We start from the raw sequence: 26,596 nt of genomic DNA on the forward strand, positions 1-26,596 counted from the left end.
AGCCCGCCTTGCCACCCAGCTTGCCTGCCTGCCTGCCCCTGCTGGGTGCCAGGCTGGAGTGGATTCTCTGCTGCATTGCTTTTTTGTTCCTGGTGCTGATTCAGGAATAGAGAAGAAAAGAGAATTCTTTTTTCACCACCTTCCTGCTGCTTAGAGGCTACCACCAGTAGCCTATATTTGTATTTATTCTCTGCCCAGCAGCCTACAAGCTCTGAGTGGGCACACACTCTAGCCTCCTCACTGCGACCATTTACCCCCCAACACCAACTCAAGCCTTTAAACAACGAAAACTTTGAGCTTTCCCAGCCTCCTCCACCCTGCACCCATTTCCCCCCCTCAGCTTTCTTGCAGCCCAAGCCTATTTTCTGTGAAGGGTGCCAGCAGCACCACAACCCATTGGCACTGTGTGTGTGTGTGTGTGTGTGTGTGTGTGTGTGTGTGTGTGTGTGTAGGACACACTCCACTGAAGTCAGCCCAACCCCTGTTCTTGGCCCTTCTCCCAACTGAATGTCCCCTGCCCTGAGACACTCACCCCACTTCTGCCCCTTTCCCCCCCCCAATTCTTTCCATAAAATTTTTTTTTAAGTCAGGGTTTTAAAAAGAAGCCCCAAAATAGATGGCTGGGAGGGTTGTTGCAGATTCCCCAGGTCACCCCCACCCCTGCTTTGGTGTGCAGGCTGGACTTCTCGTGTCTGCCTGGCCCTACACCAGGCCCTGCGGCCAGGCAGCAGTTAGTGGGGAGGCCCTCCCCAGCCAGGAAAGAAGTTCTTCCCGTGGCAGATGTGGTGGTGGTGCAGGTGGAGCCAGCTGCCAGTCCAGCCAGATCCACCTTGCTATCCTCCCTCCCCACCAGTCCCTGTGGAGGGTGGGGGCCCCAAGGTTGCATCTAAGGAGGCCCAGGAGGAAGCCCCTGTGTTTCCTGTCCCTGGGACTTCCCAGGCCAACTCTGAGGGCAGAGGTGGTGGCCCAGAAGGAACCGGTAGAAGCACCACCACCCAAGTGGCCCCATGTCGCAGGAGAGTCTAGCAGTGTGGTGTGGGATCACTTTGAGCTTTGCCCTGGTGATCCCAGCCATGCTGCCTGCACCCACTGCAAGCCACTTGTTAGCAAGGGCAAGGACCCTAAGCACTTCAGCACATTGGGTCTGCGGTTCCACCTGTGGCAGCGGGGCGGCAGCACCCAGGGGTCCAAACCTCTGCTGGCAGCAGTGTTAGGCCAAGTCAGTATATATATTATGCAATTCAAATGCCTTGGTTTGTTGTTGTTCCTGTATTTTGGGGACCTCATGGATGGGCACAGGACAGGTTCTCTCTCTGTGCGTGAACTTCTTTGCAATGAAGATTGGGTCATATTGTGACTTCTAGCATTATCATCATTTTTATTCAAATTAGATTGCTTGCATCTACAATAGGTTATACTGATGCCACAGGCTCCAATCCGTTGCAGAAATGTCAAAAAAAAAGTGCCAAAAAATTGTGTGCCGTTGTCATCCTCACTCTTCTACTTGTGTAGGTGAGAGAGGGCCCAACCTTGCTATTTCACTGGCAGAATATTTTGCATCCTTACTTAACCCACTTATGGCCGGGTGCCACAGATATAACTGTGTCAGTTGCTTGTTGATGAAATGCTTGGGATGGGGGGGGAGGGCACAGTTGATGCTGTTGTTGGCCCTAGTCTGCTGCCCCTGCGATATCACACTTGCTTGCTTGCTTGCTGCTGCTGTTATCCTGCATTGGGAGGGGGTGCGTGGGGCAGTGCATTTCGTTGTTGTTGTTTCACACTGCTGTGTGTAGATCAATTACATTTCCATTGGGGGGGATGGTGGGACACAGTGGATGTGTGTGGCCATTGGAAACCTTATTCTTTGCAAAGCTCTGCTCTGGTTGTTGATGTGTACTGCATCTACGCTATGGGACAATGGGGACAGACAGTGCCCATTTTTGCCTGTGGGTGACTCCTAGGAGTGCCACAGTGGGTCAGGTGGTAATGCCCCAATGGGTGGCAGACACTAAAAAAATTTCAAAGGAATTGGGCAAAAGGGTGATTTTTAAAGAATTTCTTGTTTGCGTGTCTTTAAGCTTTTTCCCATTGGGAATAATGTGGATTTCAGCAGCCCCATAACTCCACTTGGGGGCACCAGGGTGGCCTGGAGTGGGGTGTGGTGTAGGTTGGCAATGTCTTTGTGGCAGATAGATTTGAGGCAGAAAAGGGGTTCTGGGGGCAGAAGAGTGGGGTGGGTGGTGGTAGTGCCCAGTGGGTGGAAGCTAGCTACCACCTAGATTTCAGAGGGATTGGGAGAAGGGGTGATTTTTAAAGAATTTTTGAAACTGGCATGTCTTTGGGGCAGATTCGGGACAGAAAAGTGAGTCAGGTGATAGTATCCCAATGGATGCCTGCTGCCACACAGATTTCAAAGGAATTGGGCAAAGGGGTGATTTTTAAAGAATTTCTTGTTTGCGTGTCTTTAAGCTTTTTCCCATTGGGAATAATGTGGATTTCAGCAGCCCCATAACTCCACTTGGGGGCACCAGGGTGGCCTGGAGTGGGGTGTGGTGTAGTACACATAGGGTGCCAACCCACCCCGCAAACCACAAACCCATGTGACACTGGATTTTGTTGTTTTCAATGTCTGAGGTGTTAGATTCTCTGGGAGGAAATGACTGAGAGTGGCTTCTCTCACTTCCTACCAGAGAATCTACTCTCAGAAGACCTCAGACATTGAAAGCAACAAAATCTAGTGCTTGGTGGCAGCTTCCTTGCACCCACTGGGCACTACCATCCACCACAACCTGCTCTGGGCCACCCTAGTTCTCCCCCCCCCCATGTGGAGATATATGCTCCTGTTAACTTGGTAAAGAGGCACCTTTTAATGTGGTGGTTCTCTTTATTTAGCAGGGGGAGAGTAACTGGTCCTATCCACCCACAGCACAGTACCTCCAGTGACTGTTGCTGGTGTCTGTCATGTTTCTTTTAGATTGTGAGCTCTTTGGGGACAGAAATCAATCTTATTTATTTATTATTTCTCTGTGTAAACTGCCCTGAGCCATTTTTAGAAGGGCGGCATAGAAAGCAATCAAACAAACAAACAAACAAACAAAATAAGGTTGCTGAAATCCCCATTGTCCCCTATGGGGAAAAGCTTAAAGCCATGCACATTTCAAAACTGCTTTTAAAATCACCCCTTTGCCCAATTTCTTTCAAACTTGGGTGGTAGCTTCCACCCATTGGGCACTACCACCCAATTCAGTCTTTTAGCCCCAGGACCCTTAAAAAAAATCTGAATCGATTTGGAAAATTTGGGTACAAATCGAATCTGGGGTGATTTGAGGGGGAGGGGTGAAATCAGGGTGATTTTATTCGGGTGCAAATCGAATAAAAAAACCAATTCATGCACATCCCTATTGCTGATATATAACTTTTGTGTGTGTTGAAAAGCAATATATAAATCAATTTAAAAATGACACACACACACATCACAGACCAGATTAAAGCCAGCCAACCATCTAGCACCCACCCCCACAATCAATCACAAATCCATTGCCCCAGCATTTTGCAGCAGTGGCCCTACAAAGCCTCACCAAACTGCTCTGGAAGCTTATTGGCTGAAAAATGGGGTGTAAACTTTGATGTAAATAACCTTTTTAAAAAACAGAGACTGAACCTTTGGTTTCCTATGTGCAACTCATGTGCTCTGCTATTAAGCTACAGTTTCTCTTTGCCAGTAGAAATAAATACCGTATTTTATGGACTATAAGACTCACTTTTTTCCTCGAAAAATATCCGCCAAAATTCAGGTGCGTCTTATATGTTTTAACAGTTTAATATGTTAAAACTCTGAAAAACTGGATTAAAATTAAGGTGCGTCTTATAGTCCATAGCGTCTTATAGTTCGTAAAATACGGTAAAGCAGGACTGGGAATGTAAGCCTTTTTTAAGGCTCAAGGACAAGGAACATTTTTAAAGTGTGTGTGTGTGCTGAAATTTCTCAGGATGCCAAATACCCATGTCTGTGCATGCTCAGACACATGACATAACACACACAAGAGTCCTGTAATGACTGTGTCCTATGATCTTAATTTCTAAGTAATTTTGCTCTCTTTCCCCTCTCTTAATCTGTTTGCAAGGATGGAAGGATGCAGATGCTCTTCCACCCATACCTCAACCTCATACCCTAAATGGAACATCTTACAGTGCTCACACATGTAATCTCCCATTCAAATGCAAGCCAAGGTGGAACATGCCCAAGCAAAGGGATATTCCTGTTCACTACTACAAGACCAGCTCTACTTTGGAGAAAAATGCCCCCTTTCTTAATAGAAAAGCAGGTGTGTGTGTGTGTGTGTGTGTGTGTGTGTGTGTGTAATGTAATGTAATGTAATGTAATGTAATGTAATGTAATATTGTAACCCATGGTAACATTCCAGAATGGCTGGGTAGAAAGTTCTCAACATTCATATGGTGGTAGCACATAACTGTAGCACTGTGTGTTGAATTTAAAAATGATTGGGCCACCTACCCAGCAATCTTAAATGAATTTACTTCCTCATGGTAGAAAATACTGTAACACTAGAGAACCCACTTCTTATGTGCAAATTTAAAGCTTTCTTGCCAGGCATTCCAGAGTTGTTCTAGCTCCAAGGTATAGTTAGCAAGGAGGACATCCCCACAGTCCCAGCCCACCCTTGGGATCTTAAACTGCCCACTGCCCACATAGTTCATATTTTATTTATTTCTTACATTTCTATACTGCCCCATACTAAAAAGTCCCTGGGCGGTTCACAATCTAAAAAACCATTAAAACACTGACATAACGAAAACAGTTTTTAAAATACAGCTAAAAATGCTAAAACTGGAATAAACTTAAAGCCTGGCTAAACAGGTATTGCTTTCAGGTCCTTCTTAAAAATATTCAGGGAATGGGAAACTCTAATTTCATTAGGACGCATGTTCCAGAGTCCTGGGCAAATCTAGAAATGGCCTGGTTTCGAGTCGCCATCAACCGAGCAAGCTGGTGGGAACTGCAACCGGACCTCCTCAGATGATCTTAATAGGCGGTGGGGTTGATGAAGAAGAAGGCATTCTCTTAAATACCTTGTACCCAAGCTGTTTAGGGCTTTATAAGTAATGACCAGCACTTTGTATTTTGCCCGGAAACCTATTGGCAGCCAGTGTAGTTCTTTTAAAGTGGGCGTAATATGATCAGTTTTGGCTGATTCACCACCTTTTCTGGAGATAGACCTTAAAACAATAGTGCATATGCTGATAACATTCAGACTTGACTACTGCAATCCGCTCTATGTAGGGCTGCCTTTGTACATAGTTTGGAAACTGTAAGTACAGAATGTAGGTACAGAATGCAGCAGCCATTAACTGCAGTAAGTACAAAATGCAGCAGTTTCCAGGGTTGCCCGAAGAGATCATAAATGACCAGGCAGGCATTTAGGGAAGTTTTGACATTTCCTGATGAAGTTGACATGGAGAAATAGATTTGGATGTCATCAGCAAATTGATAACACCCTGCATCAAATCCCCTGATGATCTCTCACAGTGGTTTCATGTAGATGTTAAAAAGCATTGGAGACAGCATGGAGCCTTGTGGGACTCCATAGAGGAGCTCTTATTTTGAAAAGCAACAGTCTCCAAGCGACACCATCTAGAACCTACCTGAGAGGTAGAAGCAGAACCACTGCAAAGCCATGCCTCTGATTCTCAACTCCTTTAAGCACCCCAGAAGGATACCATGGTCAAGAGTACCGAGAGCCACCGAGATATCCCAAAGGATCAACAGAATCACACTCCCCCTGTTGATTCCTAATTGGAGGCCCATCAAGGCCATCTCAACCCCATAGCCTGCCCCCAAGCCAGTTTGAAATGGGTGCACATAATCCGCTTCCTCCAAGACAGCTGGGAGCTGAATGGCACCACCCTCTCAATCACCTTGCCCAGCCATGGAAGCTTGAAGACAGGCTTATAATTGCCTAATTCTGAGGGATCCAATGCACGTTTCTTCAAAAGTGGTCTAATAATTGCCTCACAAGACAAGGAGGCATCCTGCCCTTCCTCAGAGATGCATTAATTATCTTAACAAGACCCTCTCCAATAATCATGTTGCTAGATCGTACAAGGGTCAAGAAGACAGGTGATGAGGCGGTGTCCCAAGTATCTTTTCCACATCCTTGGGAGTCACAAACTGAAATTGATCCAATTTAACCACACAAGAGGAGCTGCTGGACACCTCCACAGTAGACTCTGCAGTAACTGAGTCTAGTTCAACTTGAATATTTTATCTGCAAAAAACTTATTAAACCCATAACAATGGGTAACTGATGGATCTAAATACTCATTCAGGGGAGGAGGGGCATGTACTAGCCCTCTCACAACCCTGGACAACTCGTTTGGGAGCTTGCAGAAGCAATGTGGGCAGAAAAGAACTACTTCTTTGCTGCATGCATTGCCAGAGCATAGATTTTCAAATCTGTAGGATTTGAGCCGAGTCTTTCTCCACGTGCACTCAAGCTGTCTACCTTGCTGCTTCAGCCCCCATAGTTCTTCCATATACCAAGGGACTAATTTAGAACCAATCATGTCTACAGCCCTAGTAAGTTCATTATTCCAAGACTGAACAAGGACATCAACAGAATCGCTAGGAGAACCAACCATAAAGCCTTCCAAGGCTTCTTGGAATACTATTGGATCCAATAGCCTTTTGGTCGGACCATCCTAATAGGTCCTTCACCTCTGCAGAGAAGGGTTGAGGCTTCAAGTCCAACCATAACCAGAGCGGGGTGCAGTATGGTGGCCCATCCATGATAATGGAGAAAACACAGGAGTACCCACCCATTGAATACCTTCCTGATCAGAGTAAAAAACCAAATCAAGAGTGTGACCAGCAATGTGCAGGATAGACCCATACAGTAGTTGTAATGACTGCTATCAACTCCTGAGCTGATCCTGAAAAATTGGTTCCAAAGTGAACTACTACTACTACTACTACTATTTATATACCGCTCTTCAACAAAATTCTCTAAGCGGTTTACATAGAAAAATAAATAATACATAAATAAGATGGTCCCCTGTCCTCAAAGGGCTCACAGTCTAAAAATAAACATAAGGCAGACACCAGCAACAGCCACTGGAGGGATGCTGTGCTGGTGTTGCATAGGGTCAGTTGCTCTCCCCCTGCTAAATATAAGATAATCACCACTTTTAAAGATGTCTCTTTGCTCAGTTAGGAGGGGCTTAACATTAAAGTCTTTAACATTAAAGTCTCCAAGAATTACCAGTCTAGGAGACTTCAATGCCAGCTCTGCAACCAAGTCAGTCAGCTCAGTTAGGGACTCTGTTGGGCAGCGGGATGAACGGTACCCCAACTGAAGTCCCAGTCTATCCTTCGTCATGGATTGTTTCTGTTTAATTTTGAACTGACCTGGCATTACAAAAGGTGAGGTTCTGTGGAAGATTGGCACTGCTCCCCAAGGTCAAAGGGCTGGTAGGGAAAATGGAAAGGGTAACAGCTGTTAAATTTCTGATCTCCCTCCCACTTTAATGGCATGCTGCCCTGCCAACACCACATCTTCCTCTATTCCCCACCACTGCTGGAATCACCCCATGGACAGTGGACATGCTCCCCACAACTCCAGGTACACCAAAACACATACCTACACAAAATCTAACAAATAAACAGAGAAATCTTTTAAAGCAACAGCATAACTTGCCCCACCCCTGAAGCCTGCCCCCAAAGGTGGGCCCCTTTTGGCAGTCACCCTGGGTGCCTTGCCCAGCACCCTGTTGATGGCTGTGCTCTTGGCACAGCCCCACCTTTATAGCTACAATAGTAACCAACACCTTATTCCAGCAGCAGACCCAGGTGAAAAGGTTTGTTGCAATAGCCAAAAGACAGGATGCAGCCACGTAACGGAAAAGCACAGAAGAAATAAGCAAATGAAACTCCCTTCACCGGCATATTTTACAACAGTCCTTGGCTGTCCACAGTCGAGAAACCAGCAGATAAAATGGAGAAAGTGGCCCTCAACACTGCTGCTCATTACTAGATCTTCTCTTCATATTGACATGTAACTTCCTCCCCCAACTCTCGAAATTAGTTTTCCTAGGTGGCAGGTTAGCAAGAAGCATTGTTCACCACCACAAATGGTGGTTCACTACCAATGCAAGGAGCATTGACTCCACATGGCGGAGGAGGAAGAAGCACCTCAGCTGCAACCCAGCTAGTAAACAAGTTTAAAAGGCCTGTCACCTGTGCATTTGTTGTTTAAACAGGGGCATGGGCACGTGATTGCAACAAAGTGGGGGAGGAGCCACACAGAGCAAATTAGTGGAAGTGGGAAGGGGCAGGAACTGAACAAAAGTGAACAGGTGGGGGCAAATTGAGGGGGGGTAGGAAGGGTCCAGGTCCCAAAGGTTTCTTGCAGAAATGGCACAGTGATTCTTATATTAAGTGATTTATGTAATTGAGTGATTAATGAAGTTACATTTATATGAGTATTGGCTTTGGTGTCTTTTGTATGTGTTTATATTTCTTGCATTGGGTGGTATTTTTTTCTTTGTTACTTTGAGTAGTACTACTCTCCCCTTATATATTTTTTCAGAGAATTAAGAGGCAGCATAGTGTAGTGGTTAGAGTGTTGACTGGTCAAGAGACTGGGGCCGGTCAAGAAACTGGGGCTGGCCTGCTGCTCCTGGCAATGGGGCGGGGATGGTGGTGAGAGCAGCCACTTTTCCTTTTGAAAAAGCAGTTCCCTGCCCTGTCTGGCACTTGGTGGCAGCCTAAAAACCAGCAGTGGCTCACTGGGCAAGCTGGCATTCCTTCAGAGGGCTGTTCTGCCCCCAGGGTTTAACTAGCCTCCATGCTTGGGCGAAGCAACTTCCCAAAGGAATGCTGGCTTGCATGGTGAGCCTTCACCAGTTTCAAGGCCGCCACACTGCCTCTAGGTGCTAGACAGATGTCATGGCTCAGACTTCTGATTCAAAAGAGTCAGATCAGGAACGGGAGGATTCGCCTGCTAGTGCGGTCTCAGAGGCACAGCAAAAGGATTTGGCAGGGAGACCAGACTCTAGAGCTGAGGATTCGGAACAGCTGCCAGACATGATTCCTGATGAGGAAGAGCCTGGGATTTCACCTGTCTTGAGAAGACATCTCAAGAGGAAAGCTCAGTGGGAGTCACGCAGGAGATCACAAGAGAGGAAGCAGAAGTGCTGACTCAGGGAAGCCTGATTGGCTGCTGGTTCTCTTGAGCTATATATATTTAGCAGTCTGTGAATCGCTCAGATGCTGTTAGCAACTTTTGCTGACCGCAGACCATGCGCTATTTTGAATTCCCAACTTTTCCGAGTTCCAGTTTGCCCTTGTTTGTGCTTTCCTGCTTTGTTCCATTAATTCCTTGTTCTGGTGTCCTTCGTTCAAGTCCCCTATGTCCCCCTCCACCCCGGTAAGAGCCCTTAGGGTTACACATGTATGCCCATGCTTATGCTATAAGTAGAGTGAAATCTGCTATATTCTGGACTACTTGGTTGGTTGTGGAAAAGGACTGGAGGACATAATTGCTCAGTTTGATTTTTAAAAATTTGTACTATTAAAGATGCATTATTTAAGCAATACAGACACTGCAGTTAGTTCCAACTTTACCACTACCTGATGGGTGGCAGTGGCAGAATTGTGGACCAGATTTGTTTCTTCACTAAAATATATACATGGAGTCCATGCAATTATAGTTTTCAGTTTTAATTTGAACCTAATAATGATCGTGGTTTTTAATCTGACAACATTTTTGTTTGTTTAATTTAGTTAATTTTATTACTTTTATTGTATCTTGTGTCTATCTTATTGTTGTGAGCCACCCCGAGCAGTAGTGCATTGGAGGGGTGGGGTATAAATATTTTAAATAAATAATAATAAATAAATCTTAAAGGTCATCTAGTCCTTCAGCTTATGGGAAGTGTTGAGCACACACACAGAGTTTCTTGTATCTTACATTTTGACAAACTTAAATTGAAGTGTTACCTATTAGTTCAACTCTTATAGTTTTCCCTATAAAAATCATTTGTGAGGTCCTATACCCTTCCCCATCATTATGTTATCAATCAAGCCTAAGCACTTCAGCATTCTGTACAGCAGTTTGTGCATCTGAGGGCCTAGCACACACTGCAAGGTCTAGTTTTCACCTGTGGTGAGTAGCCTGCGTACCATGGCAGCAGCTGGGGTTCACATGATGAAATGCTCTTTCATACAAAATGTTCCTTGCAAATAGAAAATGAGATGTCAGGAAGATTGGGCTAGAACCTCTTTTAATGACATGCTAGTTTTCTACATTCAGGGGTTTCCCCTTCTTTTATTGTACAGAGGACCATACATCATGTGAGACCCTACAGTGGTACAACCCAGACATAAGTTTACCCTTTCAATGAGAACTAGGCCAAATGAGCAATATTGTCACTGTGGTAATACTTAGCCCCTCAATCAGCAGATTGCCAATTATCTTCATGGTTATTTATATGATGATAATTTCTATACAGATTTTTTTTGGGGGGAAGGCATTTTACATTTATTCCTTAAAATGAGCAATGCAAGCAGAAGATAAACACAGTGTGATGATGGTATTTTTAAATATATTTATCTTACCTGAATTTGGTGAGATATGTAAGTTGCTCATGTCTTTGGACAAGCCATTTGTTTTTGGACTAGAAATGGGTGCACATGCTGATGTGGCTCGAGGTGGCCTTTTCCCTGGGACTTTAACTGTTGTTCTCAAAAGATCAATTTCTTTTCCATGAACATTCTGCATATAGTCCTGTATCAAAGGAACACAAATTATTTTTTCCCCCAGGTGGCCAGGGATGGGGAGAATGGGAAAAGTACAAAATCAGATCAATATGACCAACAGGACAATGTGACTAGTTCTGCATGCCCAAGAGGGATTTGGACTTGTGTTTCTTAAGCACTACAATGTCAAAGCACTCTGGAATTTGAAGGGACTTTCAGAACCCAGATTGTGATATAGCATGAGAGAGGGAAGGGTATAGCAGGAATATTTTAATCTTAAGAGAAAAGGTTAAATATCCCTGGCCTGGGCATGCCCAAATCTGTGGGCACACCTGGTAGCTCTTAAATTTAAGGCATAAATGTATGCCAAGAGAACATAAGAATTAGACCAGTATCTAAACTGCTGGGCAAAACAACCAATAAGGTAACAAGCAGGGATATTCACATTAACAAAAGATAGAACTACTCAAACCACAAGTCTAAGGGTTAAAAAAAATCCAATTTGGGGCTGCTTCTGAATCCAACTATGGTGAATATAGTGTGTTACTTAAAAAGTTATATTAGAGAATGTGAGAGAGGAGATTAGGGACACTTCAGCTAGCCTTGAAAAGTCACAGGCAAAATCACAACAAAAAGGAATAAAGATTGGCTAACATCCTGATTAAAGTAATGAACCAAGTTGTGGTAGTACAAGAAGATCACATTGTTGTGCTAAAAACTGAGGATTTGCAGAGCACTATTGTGCATTGCAGAGTGTATTTCACAGAAATTCTCTGTAAAACAGATGCAGCAGGCTGCACAGCACTCGTCTGGAACGCAAGCTCCAGCCTTAACACAAGGAGCTATCACAATGGCCTTTCACAAGCGCTTTGTTAGTCAGGATGTCAGCTACTCTGTTTAGTTTCTATGTGAAAACATCCCTTTCTATGAAAAATCCAATTTTCTGGTAACATTCTTGCCTAATGGCCTTGCTTATGAAGCAAGAACTTAAGAACAAACATGTACTGCACATCGGCAAATACAAAATCCTATATCTAAAACTCAGTAGAACATTTCATATACAATTCAAAATTTGAAAATCACCTTAACTTTTAAACCCATATCAACAAATTGCTTTGGGTTAGTTAAATGCCAAAGCATTATCTGAAATTTCATGTTTTAAATTCCCTGGTTTCCCCAGCTGTGGTACAGTGTGGCTTCTTATATAAAAGACATTCATGAACATGGAATAAGTTGTTTCAGAAAACAGTGGTGGGAGGATGACAATACTGGTGTTTGTTGAAATTATGATGAACTAATAACATTGTATTAATTGTCAATTTAAATTCATCAATATTTTAATTGTTTGATGAAAAAGTTCCTTTCACTGTATATAAAGTACAACACAGTTGCTGCAATTCCTTTCAGCAAGATCTCAACGTTCTCCCATCTCAGATGTTGCTGTTCTGGAGAAATAAAAACTTACATTACAAGTAACACAGCAGCTTCGGAGCAGTGATTTATGGTTTGATCACGTTAGAAAAAGATTGAGATGACCCTGTCATCGAGAATATGGTGTGTTAAAGAGAAGACAGCAAGTCTGAGTTTGATATGCAAATGTTACAGAGAAAACTCGCCTAGATGTTAGTTGTAGGAAATGCTGATCACAGAAGAAAGGGGGGGGGAGGGGAGAGACTTCAGCAAGACAGGAGGATAATTCAAAGCCAAGTACTTTTAAACAGCACTTAACAAGTCCCCAGGGCCCACTCAACAGTGGCCCACCCCAGAAGTGCTATCTTCTGCCCCTCAACAGCTTGAAAAAGTAGTAATTGCAAATCCATTTACATTTTGCTTCTCAAGTTTGCTGTGTTCATAATTCAGTAGCATTTTTTAAAAAGCACCAAAGCAAGGAGCGCCTGCCCCCTCCCAAAATGTGTTGGTATCAACCTAACTGAGCAGTTGAATCCCCTGCACCCCTTGGCTCTTGCACCTTTGCCATCGCTTGTTTTTTACATTTCACTCCTAATTATGTTGCATCTATTGCCATACACTTAATTAGCTGCATTAATGTGATTTCTTTTCACATAGTCAAGCAATTAAGAGCTATGATTGAGTTTCATTCAATTAGCCTCAACAAACATGCTAATTGATGTCCCAGATGCAAATGAGGTGCAATGAGAGAAACCTGCTAGCAATTGAGTGCCATGTCAGAGACCCACAGCTCTCAGCTTGCTGACAGAAGCACAGCTTAAGTAGCTACCACATTCTGTGGAGCTATTTTCAAGGGGATTTGGGCAGGCAGTTGGGGAGAGCGCAGCACATGGGCCACACACACAAACACACACACCATTAGTGCATTAATACACCAAATATACCCACAGAAATAGTAATATGCAGCAATCTGCTTTGAACATTTGCACTACAATGGCTGTAAACAGCAATGCAAGTGGAAAATACCCTTTACCGCTGCTTGATATGCGCAGAAGTTCCCGTTAAACTGAGATCTGCATGCAGTCTCCTCTGCTGGCAAAACAGTACATACGTAATTGCCTACAGTTATCAGTAACTGGCAACTTCATCTTAGTCAGCTGTGGGCAATGCGGTACTTGAAGTTAAACTCAAAACACATTAATCAATCAATAAATCCCTAAAATACACTCAGTATATTGATTGCCACTGCCTTCCTTCCTGAGGATACCCTTGGCATTTGTGCAAACACAGTGGTGCTGATGGGGTAATCTGACTACAGAAGAGACCACTGCTTATAAAAACTACATGATGAAATAGCCTTTTGCTTATAACATCTAGGTGACTGGAACCCTACCCAATACTTTATGATTTCAGACCAAAAGGTAGCTACCCCAGTATAATCAGAGACTATAGCTATCTCTGTTTTGTTGAATTTCAGCCAATAGGTCTTTTTAAATAATAACCAGGCTTCTCCATTTTAACTTTGCATGGTGAGTGTACTGCTGCCATCTGATGAGTATGATGAGGTCCAGTCTTCTTCCTAATCCTGGAGCTGGAAAGGTGGGCTAGTATCATCCAATCAATTGCATGGTGATCCCTGATCCCTACATAGCTCCAAGTTGGAGAAGACAGCTGGGAGATATTTGATCATTGCATTTCCAAGGTGCCTGGAGTAACTTGGCTGCACAGAGCAATCTCTTTCTCCGTGCTTTTCTGTTATGGAACAGAAAAGGCCCAGCAAGGGCTCCCTTGGCTGCTGTTTGACTACAGTGCCAGAAATGGCTCAGATAAGCCATGTACCTCCTTTTCTTGCTCTGGAGAGAGGGTAGGGTGTGTGTGTGTGTGTGTGTGTGAGAGAGAGAGAGAGAGAGAGAGAGAGAGAGAGAGAGTTGAGACTTCCTTGGCCAGCTGCTTAGGTGTAGTGCAGCAGCTGTGCAGAGCCAAGACCTTCCACCACACTTTCCTGCTCTACACTGTCATAACATATTCAAAGCCCTAATATGTCAACGATCTTTATCTAAAGAACATGAAAATTATCCAGAATCTCAAGCAGCTGGGTGATTTTAACATCCATCTCTCTCCAATTTCATATATACATAACTATAAATCAACATGGTCATCCTATCCAATGTGAGGTTGACTCTGACTGCTATCAGGATCAACAATATGACCTGTGTCGGTGTGCCTGAGCATTCTTTATCATATGCCAGCTGGAATGTGAAAGACTAACAAGTGCTCCCAAAGAACCTGTTAAGGCTCATAACTATGTATCCTCTGTAGCAATAATACTGCAACGAGAGGGCTGAGCTTTCCTTTGACTAGTGAGATATTTCCCTGAGTTTCCCTTTTCCTTAGAACTACATGGGAAAGGGAGGAAAGCACACCAGTATAACCCAATGAATAAGAGGCAAAGCAAGCTGCTTATCCTTTCCACAAAATGAAATCAAGTTAGGCAACACAGTTAGTAGCTCTTATTTTTGAGTCACAAGGAAAGTGTCCTTAGTATTTATGCAGGACAAATTCACAGAGTTTAGTGTACCCTTGGTCTATAAACAAAATGCTGCATGCTAAATATAAGGAATCCATTTCTGAAAAAAATGAATAACTAATAAATAAAGTAATTCTGCATTCACCTGTAAGGTCACATCTACAGTGGTACAGAGTAGCTATAAAATGCTAAATTACTGATCTGGCAGAGCTTTACTTAGACTTTACTAAGGCACTATAGAATCAGGGCTTAAGATTGTCAAAGCATGCAAGACTGAGCAGCTCAGAAACCACAAACCATATGCATGAATTCTTATGCTTAAATGACTTATGGGGTATGCAGAATAGGCTTTCTTATTTCTAACTAGTTCTGGTATGGGAACTATTTACCTTGCATTGTTTCATACTGTGCCCTGCTGGACGGTTTTGAAATCACACAGAGCCAACAATTTTATCTACTTTTTTGTTGTTGACTTGGTGAAAAGTCTTCTAAAATTTTATTTAAAGAGATGCAATGACAGCAGTTCTTTATAGTATATGGGTGCAAAATAGTGTACTAACTATAACAGCCACACCAAACGTCTCTCACTTTATCTCCTCCCATGAATATATATGTATCTGAATCTGGACAGACTCACAGGAGATATTACAAATGCACTGCAGTGATTTTTTCTAACTATTCTTGAAGAAAAGAAACCAAGATTGTGTCTTGCCATCATTTGATTTCACATCTTTTATTTCCCATCTCTCTTTTATTTCCCATTATATTGTATTATTGTATTGCACCAACAATACAATACAGAAAAATAGTTTTTTTGAAAGGAAAAAAAAATCCAAGATCCCTCCCGCCCAGTTGGATACCTACCAACTAATTTGGTAAGTAACATTTTGATAAACTGGTAACAATCAGAAACTCTAATGTTGATTGCCAACAATCCCTTGAAAACCTGTATGTACTGACAGGCAAATAATGATGCCTCTACTTATTTGTGTACGGGGGAATCAGACATTTTTATTGCAAAATGCCGTCTGGAAAAGATGCAAAATAAAATTGCTAAAATGCAGAGAGAGGGAGAAATAAGGTGGGGAGGCAAATACCCCTTCCCTTTGCTTATGGAGTTCAAAGGCATAACATGCAGCACCCTGCAGCAAATGGGAAACTACACTAATTTTAAAGCCATAAAATGCTATAAAGTGCCCTGCAGGGCAGGACTACACTGAAGCTAGTTGCACCTAAATAAGATATGGTTCATTTACTTCACAGCTTAGCCTAATGTAATCATCAGTGGATTTCTAGCCTAGAGTTGTAACAGGCAAGTAGCCGATACTGCAGAGGCGACACTCCCAGACATTGAGGGGACTTCAGTTAGATTGCTGTTGATTAGAAAATTTTTCAGTTTTGACAAGCATTTAATGAACATAAATCGCACCTTGATTGGTTTCCATTGGGGCCACAGGCACACCTAAAGTAAGAGATTGCCTCCTCCTACAAAAGGCCTCAGGAAACCTAGAATTGTGTTATAAGCTTAAAAAAAATACATGTTTATAAAATACTGATGAATGTAGCCATGTAATTACACATACTGACCTTACATGTTCAATACTACAGGACAACATATAATTAATTATATGTTGTCCTGTAGTATTGAACATGTAAGGTCAGTATGTGTAATTACATGGCTACATTCATCAGTATTTTATAAACATGTATTTTTTTTAAGCTTATAACACAATTCTAGGTTTCCTGAGGCCTTTTGTAGGAGGAGGCAATCTCTTACTTCAGGTGTGCCTGTGGCCCCAATGGAAACCAATCAAGGTGCGATTTATGTTCATTAAATGCTTGTCAAAACTGAAAAAGACAATAATAGACAGACCTATTATTTTAAAGTGTGGGGAGACAAAATAAACTTGTGTTTGCTTTTGAAATGTTCCTAGCAACCTAAAGATGTCATTGAAGGTGAATATTTGTTGTTGTTGCTATTGAGTGTGAAAGATCACTAGATCTTTCTGGATCACAAAAATTAAATTATACGTGGTATCTCCAGCCTTCCCCCCACCCAAGTCCTTCTTTGCTGCCTGATCGTGACAGGGGGGTGTTCCTGGCAAGGATGAGCGAAGTACACCAGGAGATATACTCCCAGTAGGGTCACCCAAAATGCGAAGGTCATCCCAGCTGCCCGGCTAAAGCGTGCAGGCACCTATATTGGGCAGCAGCAATATAGGAAGGTGCTGGAGGCGGACAATCACTTCAGTGACAATGACGACGGCATCATTTCATACTGCGCAGGAGGAGGCAATGGTAAACCACTCCTGTATTTGACCAAGAAAACCACATGGATAGACAAAATAGAACGATTGTCTATGTAGTGCCAGATGATGGGCCCTTCAAGTCGGATGGCACTCATGCTACTGAGGAAGAGCTCGGGATCTCTCAGAGTACCATGGTGTTTATGATGTGGTTAGATTAAAGTCTTTTGGACGTCTAGCAGCTGATATTGCCATGTGGGAAAAGCAAACTCAAAGCTTCAAAGACAGAATTACAATGGGAACGTGGAATGTAAGAAGCATGAATATGGGAAAGCTCGACACAGTGAAAGATGAAATTAATCGACTACAGAGAGACATAGTGGGCATCAGTGAATTAAAGTGAACTGGAATAGGACCTTTTCAGTCAGAAAATCATACCGTTTTCTACTCAGGACACGAGAAACAAAGAAGGAACAGTGTTGCTTTCATAGTCAGGAAGGAGATAGCAATGACAGTACTTGGGTACAATGCGGTCAGTGACCAACTAATATTAGATTTCATGGACAACCCTTTAAGATGACACTTCTTCAAGTCTATGCCCCAAAGACTGATGCAGAAGAAGAGGAAGTTGATGGGTTTCAGTCTGAAATTGGCAGAACATGAAAGCAAGATGTGATACTGGTGGTTGGAGACTGGAATGCCAAAGTTGGAAATGGTAAAGAGGAAACCACAGTCAGACTGTATGGCCTAGGAAACAGAAATGAAGCAGGAGAATGACTTATGAGTTTCTGCCAAGCCAATGATCTCTTCATTGCCAACACATTCTTCATACAACCAAAGCGGTGCCTATACACATGGACATCACCAGATGGAGTACACAGAATTTAAATTGATTACATTATTGTTGCAAGGAGGTGCAAGAACTCAGTTATAACATCCAAGATGTGGCCAGGGCCCAATTGTGGAACAGATCATGAACTGCTTATGTGCAAGTTCCAAGTCAAGCTACAGCAGAAAAACAAAGCTATCCAGCTTCCACGATATGACCTTGAGAATGTACCCACCATTTCCAAGGAGAACTTCAGGAACTGCTTTGAAGTTCTGAACCTAATTGATAGGAAACCAGAGGAACTGTGGAATGAAATCAAAGAAGTCGTTAAGGATGAATGTGAAAAGAGACTGCCAAAGACCAAGAAACAGAAGAAAGCAAAATGAATGTCAGACTAGATGGTGGAAATTGCTCAGAAGAGGAGAGAAGACGAAGTCAAGAAAGATAAAGACCTCAGGAAGGAACTTAATAGGGAATTTCAGAAAGCTGTTAGAAGAGACAAGGAGCAATACTACAATGACATCTGTAAAGACCTTGAGGATGGAAACACACATGGAAAAACAAGGAAATTTTCCAGAAGATCTCTGAACTCAGAGGGAGGTTCCAACGTCAAATTGGTATGTTAAGGGATGCCAACGGACAGATAGTAACTGATTCAGAGAAGATCAAACTGATGGAAGGAGTATACTGAAAATCTGTACAGCAGGGATGTCAACATCCAAGATACTCTAGAAGATATTCCCTACTTGCAAGAACCTCTAGTACAGGAAAATGAAATTAGATAAGCACTCGGATAATTACCAAGTTGGAAGGCTACACGGCTTGATGGAATAGCTACAGAAATATGAAAAGCAACAGAAGAATCAGTCAAGGCTCTAAACATACTATGCCAGCAAATTTGGAGAACGACACAGTGGCCATCTGATTGGAAGAGGTCAGTCTACATACACATATCAAAGAAAGGAGACTTAACAGATTGCGCAAACCATCGCACAATATCCTTAATTTCACATGCTAGCAAAATAATGTTCAGGATCATCCAAAGCAGATTAGAGCCCTATGTGCAAAGGAAAATGCCGGATGTTCAAGCTGGTTTCAGAAAAGGCAGAGGAACAAGAGACATCATTGCTGATGCATGCTGGATAACTGAGACAGCCAAATAATACCAAAAAGAAGACAATGGGGCGCTTCTCACGATCAACAAAAATCGGGCTAGCAGAGGCTAGCCTGATTTTTGTTGACCGTAAGAACCACCGGGCTCGCAGCCGAGCCCAGTGGTTCTTGAGCGGGTAACCCGCTCGAGAACCCCTGGTAAAAAGCAGGTTTGTGGAGCAAGCGCTCCAGCAAACCTGCTTTTTACCATCATGAGTAGCCACAGAGCGCCTTCGCGCCACGCCTACTCATGAGTAGACCCCCGGCCGGGAGGCGGAAAGCCACCTCCCAGCTCCAGGGGTCTCCCCAGTATGCCCTGCGTGCTTGCGCAGGGCATACTGGGGCTTGTGTGGACCGCGCGGCTTAGCCCGCTCTTCCCGCTCACCCATAGAAACCGGGTCTCACTTATCGTGAGACCCGGTCCAATGTGTGCTTTATTGAAAAGCCCTCAATTGTGTTGACCATGTCAAGTTGTGGAATATCCTTAGGAAAATGGGTGTCCCAGATCATCTCATTGTTCTCATGAGAAATCTATACTCAGGACAGGAAGCCACAGTCCAGACAGAACATGGTGAAACAGACTTGTTCCAGATCATGAAAGGAGTAAGAAAAGGCTTTATACTTTCCCTTATTTATTCAAATTATATGCTGAACATATACTGAGAGAATCTGGATTGGAAGAAGATGAGGTTGGTTTTAAAGTTGGAGAAGGAGATATCAGCAACTTGCACTATGCTGATGACATCACTCTGATAGCTGAGAATGACAATGATGTGCAAGCTCTAGTCATGAAAGTCAAGGAGCAGAGTGAAAAAATGGGTCTATGACTAAATGTAAAGAAGACTAAACTAATGACAACAGGCACAGCAACCAGCCTCAGAATTGACAATGAAGACATTGAAGTGGTGGATAGCTTCTGCCTTTTCGGATCAACCATCAACAGTAAAGAATCCAGCAGTCAAGAAATATGCAGCAGACTAGCTCTTGGTAGGGCTGCAATGAAGGCCTTGGAAAGGATATTTAGATGTTGTGACATGTCTATACCTACAAAGATTAGAATTGTTTGGACAATGGTTTTCCCCATGACACTCTATGGATGTGAAAGCTGGACTTTGAAGAAGCAAGATAGAAAAAGCATTGACGCTTTTGAACTTTGGTGCTGGAGAAAACTTTTGAGGATACCATGGACAGCGAGGAAAACAAACAAATGGATCATAGAACAAAGCAATCCAGAATTTTCATTTGAGGCACAAATGACCAGGCTCAAACTATCATACTTCAGACACATTATGCAAAACTCCAGCTCCCTTGAAAAGTCCATAATGCTGGGAAAAGCTGAAGGAAAGAGAAAAAGAGGACGACCAGCAGTAGGTGGATGGACTTGATTACGACAGCAACAAATGCACCACTGAGAGAACTTAAAGACCAAGCTGAAGACAGATCATCCTGGAAAGAATCTATCTATGTGGTCACTAAGAACAACACCAACTTAACGGCACTTAATCAATCAATCAATCAATCAATCAATCAATCCCTCCAGTAACATTTTTTGAAAGCTGAATCTGTATTCTTCCGACCATAAAAGAAAAATGCACATATCTGAAGAGGTATCTTTTTATGCAAATTTCCTCCTCACTATATGATCAGTTATGAAAATGATTTCCCCCCCAGTTTTGAGTGCTCAGTGATTTTTAAATTTCACATTACCAAACTTTCTAGACTTCTCAAAAACTCATACCTCATAAAACCAGACATTAACACACAATAGCTAGCCAGGATCCAAAGTAGCACACAGGGATGACCCACTTGTGTATGGAGACTTTTCCTACAGCAGCCCGGAAAAGTACTCCCAAATTAGGCCCTGCACAGTAGCACATAGAACATATGAGGTACTCCCTTCTACATGTGCTCACCTTTTATATGGTTATGTGCAAGCCATATATTTTGCAATATCCTGGGTTTGCAGTATCCAAACCATTAAATCCTATTGCACACAGTAAGTGAACAATATCTGCAGACTACAAAGAAAATGCTCACAAGTTTCAGGTCTAATGCATAAGTTGTCCCAAACATTTGGCATAAGGAAGTAAAGTGTGCCATCAAGTCAATTTCAACTCCTGGTGCACACAGAGCCCTGTGATTTTCTTTGGTAGAATACAGGAGGGATTTACCATTGCCTCCTCCATCAGTATGAGATGATGCCTTTAAGCCAGGGGCGTAACTACAATTAGGCAGGGGGAGGCCGTTGTCTTAGGGCCCCCCGCCTTGGGGGGGGCCCTCAGAGGCTCTCCCCCACCCAGCGCCTACCCGATCTTCAGCCGCCAAGGACCGCTGGAAAGCTCATGGCAGGTTTTCTAAATCAAAGGACAGGAGCATGCACAAGAGAGACGCCCCGCCCAAGCCCAGGGAGAAGCGCGGAAGGTGGCTTCCTCTTTGGCGGGTGGGTGAGGGGGGCGGCCATGCGAGGTGAGAGCGCGGCTGGCTGGGTCCCCTTTGAAGCCCCAGGGCTGGTGGCAGCATGCAGTTGCTGCTGCTGCATCTCTTGCCTGGTTTCTGTTCTGGCTGGGGAAAGGGATGCCGTGCGCGCGCTCGCTCGCTCGCTCACTCAATCACTCATCCGGCTCTCCTTGTTCTTGGGCATGTCAGGGAGAAAGGCAAGGCGTGCTGCGAGGAAGTCGGAGAGGGCTGCTGAGCGAGTCCAGGCTAATGGACGCCTTTGACAACACCATTTCCCCTCTCAGGCGCTGGCGGCCAGAGATCCAGGGTGGCAGCAAGCAGAGCGTCTTTCATTGATATGGGAGGAGTGGGAGGAAAATGGACTCCTGTTTCCCTCACTTTTATACTGAATTTTAGTGTACCTGAAGCCCCCAACATTCAGACCTGAGACCTCTACAAGTTCAGTCCTATGCCTTTCTACTCACAGGCTGCAATCATGTGGACACTTGCCTGGGAGTAAACTCCACTGAGCACGGTGGGACTTACTTCTAAGTGATTGCACATGCATAGGTTTGAACTGCAAATGTTGGATCTTCTACGCAGGGGAAGATAATTGTGATTCAAACAGCAATTGGTATCAATACACCATCACAAATCTGTTGTATTAGTTGGTTCTGCTTTCGTGTTATCTATACCTTGCAACTAGTTGGGATAATTAGCAGAGACATCCGGCCAGAGGAAGGAGAGGTAAGCGGTGACGGTGGGTGGGGGGGCCCATTTAAGAATCTTGTCTCAGGGCCCACTCCAACCTAGTTACGCCCCTGCTTTAAGCATCTTCCTATATCACTGCTGCCCGATATAGTACCAGCAGGGATTTGAACCAGCAACCTTCTGCTTGTTATTCAAGTATTCCCCCGCTGTGCCACTTAAGGTGGTAAGTAGGATTCTTTAAAAGAGCAGTTTATAGAACATTGCACAGGATACAAAGAAGGGAACATTTTGTTAGACTCATTGCTTCCATGACGTTTGCTTGACATAAGGGATACAGTGATACTTTCATCCAATGCTTTTCTCAGCTTAAAGGGCAGTAAAAAGTGGATCTTTGCTATTAATCTTACAAGTTGATAGGATGCACTTGAATTTTTAGGCCAATTCTTGTTGCTGTACTACATTAAAAATCATGATCATGCAAATCAAAACAGAACACACAAGCCATGAAGCAGTCTACCACATGAAAAAGAGAAAACTCTTCCCTAATCAGATAATTCAGCTTTCAATTTGTGACAACAGGGATTTTCTAAAACAAAGCATACTTAATTCTGTTGGATCACCTACTACCTAAACAGAGCAAACTCTACACTCAATTCAGTTTAGTTAATTTACACTGATTAACAGGGAAAATCTTGCCATCTTCTTGAAATCTCTTTCAAGAAGTTTATATTTCTAACACTTTAGAAAAAATGTGTGTCATCCTTCAAAAAGCTTCTAAGAAAAGTCAGTATGAGGAAAAGGGATTCAAATCTGCAGGACAACTTTACAGATGGTGAGAAAAGCTAACAGATTTGTTCTAAATAAATAGGTGAATGCTAAAGTCTTAAAAAATGAAAATAAGGCTTTGAATGATTTAAAAACACACAAAGTTTTAGAAGGATTAGTGGAAGACACAAGAGCCCACATGCAGTTCTCAGGGACATATTTCTGGAAGCCAAAAGGACTTTGGAGGAGGCAAGATAAGCAAAAACCACTCTGCCCCTCCATTGTGTATGTGTGTGTTTTATGGTTATTATTTAACTGATTTTAAGGTTTTAAAGGTGATTTTTGTGGAGCTTTACTGTATTTTAACTTTTGTAAACTGCCTTGGGATATCTTATGGGTGGAAAATATAGTTAAAAAGAGCAGCTGAAGTTTCATCTCAGAAACATAAGGGACAGGCCACAGAAAAAGCTAGGAATCTAGCATAAACAAATGGGTATAAATTCCCCTTAAGAAGAACAGGGGGATCCAAATATATGGCAGGTTTACCCATGCTTAATCTCTACATTGGGTAGTGCCAGAAAAGTTTAAGAACACATGGGATAAAGGCTAATGTAGCCTTTACATTACACAACCACCTAAGCCAACCAACACAACCACCAAGACTTTGAAACAGCAGTTAGTTAGATCTAGACTATATGATAAAAAGTGTGAAATGAAAGCCTACCCAGTCTGTGAAAGTAGGGAAAGGTCTTGTAAGCAAAAAGGAGTTATTTACAAAATCACGTGTACAGAATGTGGTGAAAATGAAATAGGGGAAACAGGAAGACATTTGGTTTACTAGATTTAAAGAACATCTAGCAGATGCCAAATATATAAACAGGGAAAGGCCATGGTCAGTTCATATGAAAAATAAACGCAATGGAATGCCTCACTCAAAAGAAAAATAAGGGAAGCACTGTTTTTAGACAAGTTACAGCCTGAAGTCAATGGTAAGGAAGAACTCAAAGAAATCTTAAAATACATAGGCTATTAAAGGATAAGCAGTAATTTAGTTCACACTCTCCCCTCTTTCATTTTTCTGTTATAGATTCTGATAAGCAGGCAAAGCTGTGAGTCATCAATTTCTGCTTTCCCCTCCTCCCCTCTTTCTTCATATGCTAACCAGGTGCCTGATTAGATTCAGGGATACAAGGGTGTGGATTTTTAAACAGTGAGACATGGAACACTGAAGTTGATGTCTATACATTGAAACATTTGTTCTTTACTTGCAGCTTATATATATTTTTAAGTTACACAATAAAAAGATCTGGAGAGAAGAATTTGGTGTAGATCCTCATGCGTATGGTGTCACCAGTATATTTATAAATAGTTTAAAAGAAGTTCCTGTCTTGCAAGAACTTTTATAATGGAATCTCATACAAAAAACAGCTAATATGTCTGCCATCTTTCACTACCAATACTTTACTGATGGTTAAGATTAAAAAGAAAGAATATGTACTTTTGATTAAAACTGCAATAGCTGCTAAGTCAGAGCTTCTGCTACCATGCGAACACGGCCACAAACTATCATCTTCCACGTATTACTGTCGCAAAGTATTTTAGAGCATGTTGCCATGCTAGGCACTAAGATGTCTGTAATTCTCAGATACTTACTGAAAATGATAATCGAGTTTTTTGTTTTGAGGATTCAAACAACTGCTGATACCCCACATATTCTTAATGTCTTTGAGAGAAAAGAGTGGTTTGGCTATCTAGTAGTCTAATAAAAGATTTGTAGCACCAATTTTCAGATTACATTTTTTACACCCTTTCCCATGATGAGCAGCCATCTCCTTGGTGGACAAGTAATGTAACAGTCAGCCATGATGGAGGCTATAGTACTGTAATCTGATGGCGGCTATAGTACTGTACTTCTAAAGAATGTACTTCCCATATCTGGGAGGCTTTTTATCAATTCCGACAGAAAATTAAACACAATGGAGTTGAATTTTGATAATGCCAACAGAATAGAGGCTCCTTGCTGTTATCTTTCATTAGATCCGACATAGGCAATGTTGGATCTGACATGACATACAGCCCTAAAATTTAGACAGAATCCAAAGGTCCAGTTAGCGCAGCAGTTTACAAACCAGCTTGAAACCATCATTTCCGTTTCTGGTTTGCTGGCTCCAAATAAACCATAGTTTATGGGTAAGTTTGGTCAGACATCGTCGTCAATCATCAGGTGCTGTTTGAACTCAGCAGTCTTTTTCCTCTAGTATCTACATTGTACATTCTACACCCTTTATTTTTGAGATTTTATACAATTAACTTCCTAAAGAGGTAGTAGTCCCCAAGAGCGTTTGTTAATTAGATTTTTATTTCCTTGGTTATGCATAGGAGTATTACTGCCTCATCGCAGGTCTCAAACCATCATTGAAAACTGGGAAATCTATGCATACTTACATGTAGACTTGGATGGTAGGTCAGCACACCATTATCACAAAGTGTAACATACTTCTTCTTCCACTCTTTATTTAATGACTTGCCACTTCGCTTTAGCAACATACCCTGTAAAGAGAAAAAAAGTTTTAAACTTATAGAAGCCATTTAGACAAAAGCAATTCTGTGGTTTGGATTCCGACTTGTGTCAGCAGGAGGAAGCTCATGCAAAGCAATTTCCCTACTTCCTTCTCCCAACTGCACCCCCTGCACCCTATAAAACTGTTCGTGAAGGTTTGGGGACCCTCCAGAACAAAACAGGATGGGGTGTGGGGCTGTAGCAAGAGGTGGGAATTGGCCAAATTTTGCAAGTTTCCTTTCACTCATGCAAAATACCTCTGGCTGATGTATTCTGACTCCTCTTCCAACTCCCAAGGAATGGATTTTTGGGAACACAGACTGCTATAGGGAGGAGGCAGAAAGCAGGTTCACCATGGGAGTGTCCTTCCATTTGCATAAATCATGAGCCTTTCACTTGCACAAACCACAACCTGGATAGGTTTTACAACCTATGTTACTGCATAAACTATTTTGATTTGTTTATGTTATCCCAGTAGCTTCAATGAGATTACTTTGCACTCTGGAAGTTCATATGGGTCTTTTTACTGCAGTTAGTACATTTCAACAAAACAAAGCAGGCAGCATCCAGATGAGTACTTCTACAAATGGAAGGCATTCCACCTGTGCAAGGTAGGAAGGAGTCATTTTAGTTGTCCCCCTCCCCTCTACTGATCCCTGCACCACCTACAAATCCCCCCCACCCTTAGGGACAAATTCCACCCCCACCCCGGACAATATTTTGGAAAGCAAAATGGGAAAGAGGGTAGGTCAGCGAAAATCACCCCTTATGCCCTGCACAAGTGGAATGCATCAATTGTCCCCTTTGCTAAGCAGGGTCTGTTTATGCCATGCCATGCCAGATATCTCCAAACTGCTTCAGTGTCCATGCCAGATCTTTCCCTTCTGCATTGACACACTGTTTCAGACCTCAGTTAAAGGGTGTCACTCTCACACTTTCCCTCCTCTCAATTCAAAACAAAAGTCAAACTTCTAATTGTTTTTACTAAGAGGGCACAGGTGAAGGCCAAGCACCAAGTGCAAAACAACAGGTTTTGCTCTCAGCAAAAACGGGGGCTCACACAAAGACTGCATAAAATTGTTTTTCTCAGGTCCACTTTGAGTCACTTGAGATCAAACACCCACCATACATACATCTGAGAAATGGACATGATACGTGACAGAGGTGTAACTAACTATAACAA

The 26,596-nt window shown here is 42.8% G+C and overlaps 1 protein-coding gene across 17 annotated transcripts in view; it reads right to left on the reverse strand.

Moving 5' to 3' along the window:
* AGAP1 (ArfGAP with GTPase domain, ankyrin repeat and PH domain 1) overlaps nt 1–26,596 on the reverse strand; it is a 591,701-nt gene that overhangs the window by 267,816 nt on the left and 297,289 nt on the right. For all 17 annotated transcript variants that reach the window (XR_008313014.1, XR_008313016.1, XR_008313015.1 and 14 more), the window contains 2 exons: nt 25,299–25,403; nt 10,637–10,805 (listed from right to left, as the gene is read on the reverse strand). Coding sequence is in view for 14 of the 17 variants with exons in the window: in XM_053283168.1 (XP_053139143.1) it covers nt 10,637–10,805; nt 25,299–25,403 (274 nt within the window). In the remaining 3 variants the exon portion in view is untranslated. The remainder of the gene's footprint in view (nt 1–10,636; nt 10,806–25,298; nt 25,404–26,596) is intronic.

This window comes from Hemicordylus capensis, chromosome 1 (assembly GCF_027244095.1).
Source record: "Hemicordylus capensis ecotype Gifberg chromosome 1, rHemCap1.1.pri, whole genome shotgun sequence".
NCBI lineage: Eukaryota > Metazoa > Chordata > Lepidosauria > Squamata > Cordylidae > Hemicordylus > Hemicordylus capensis.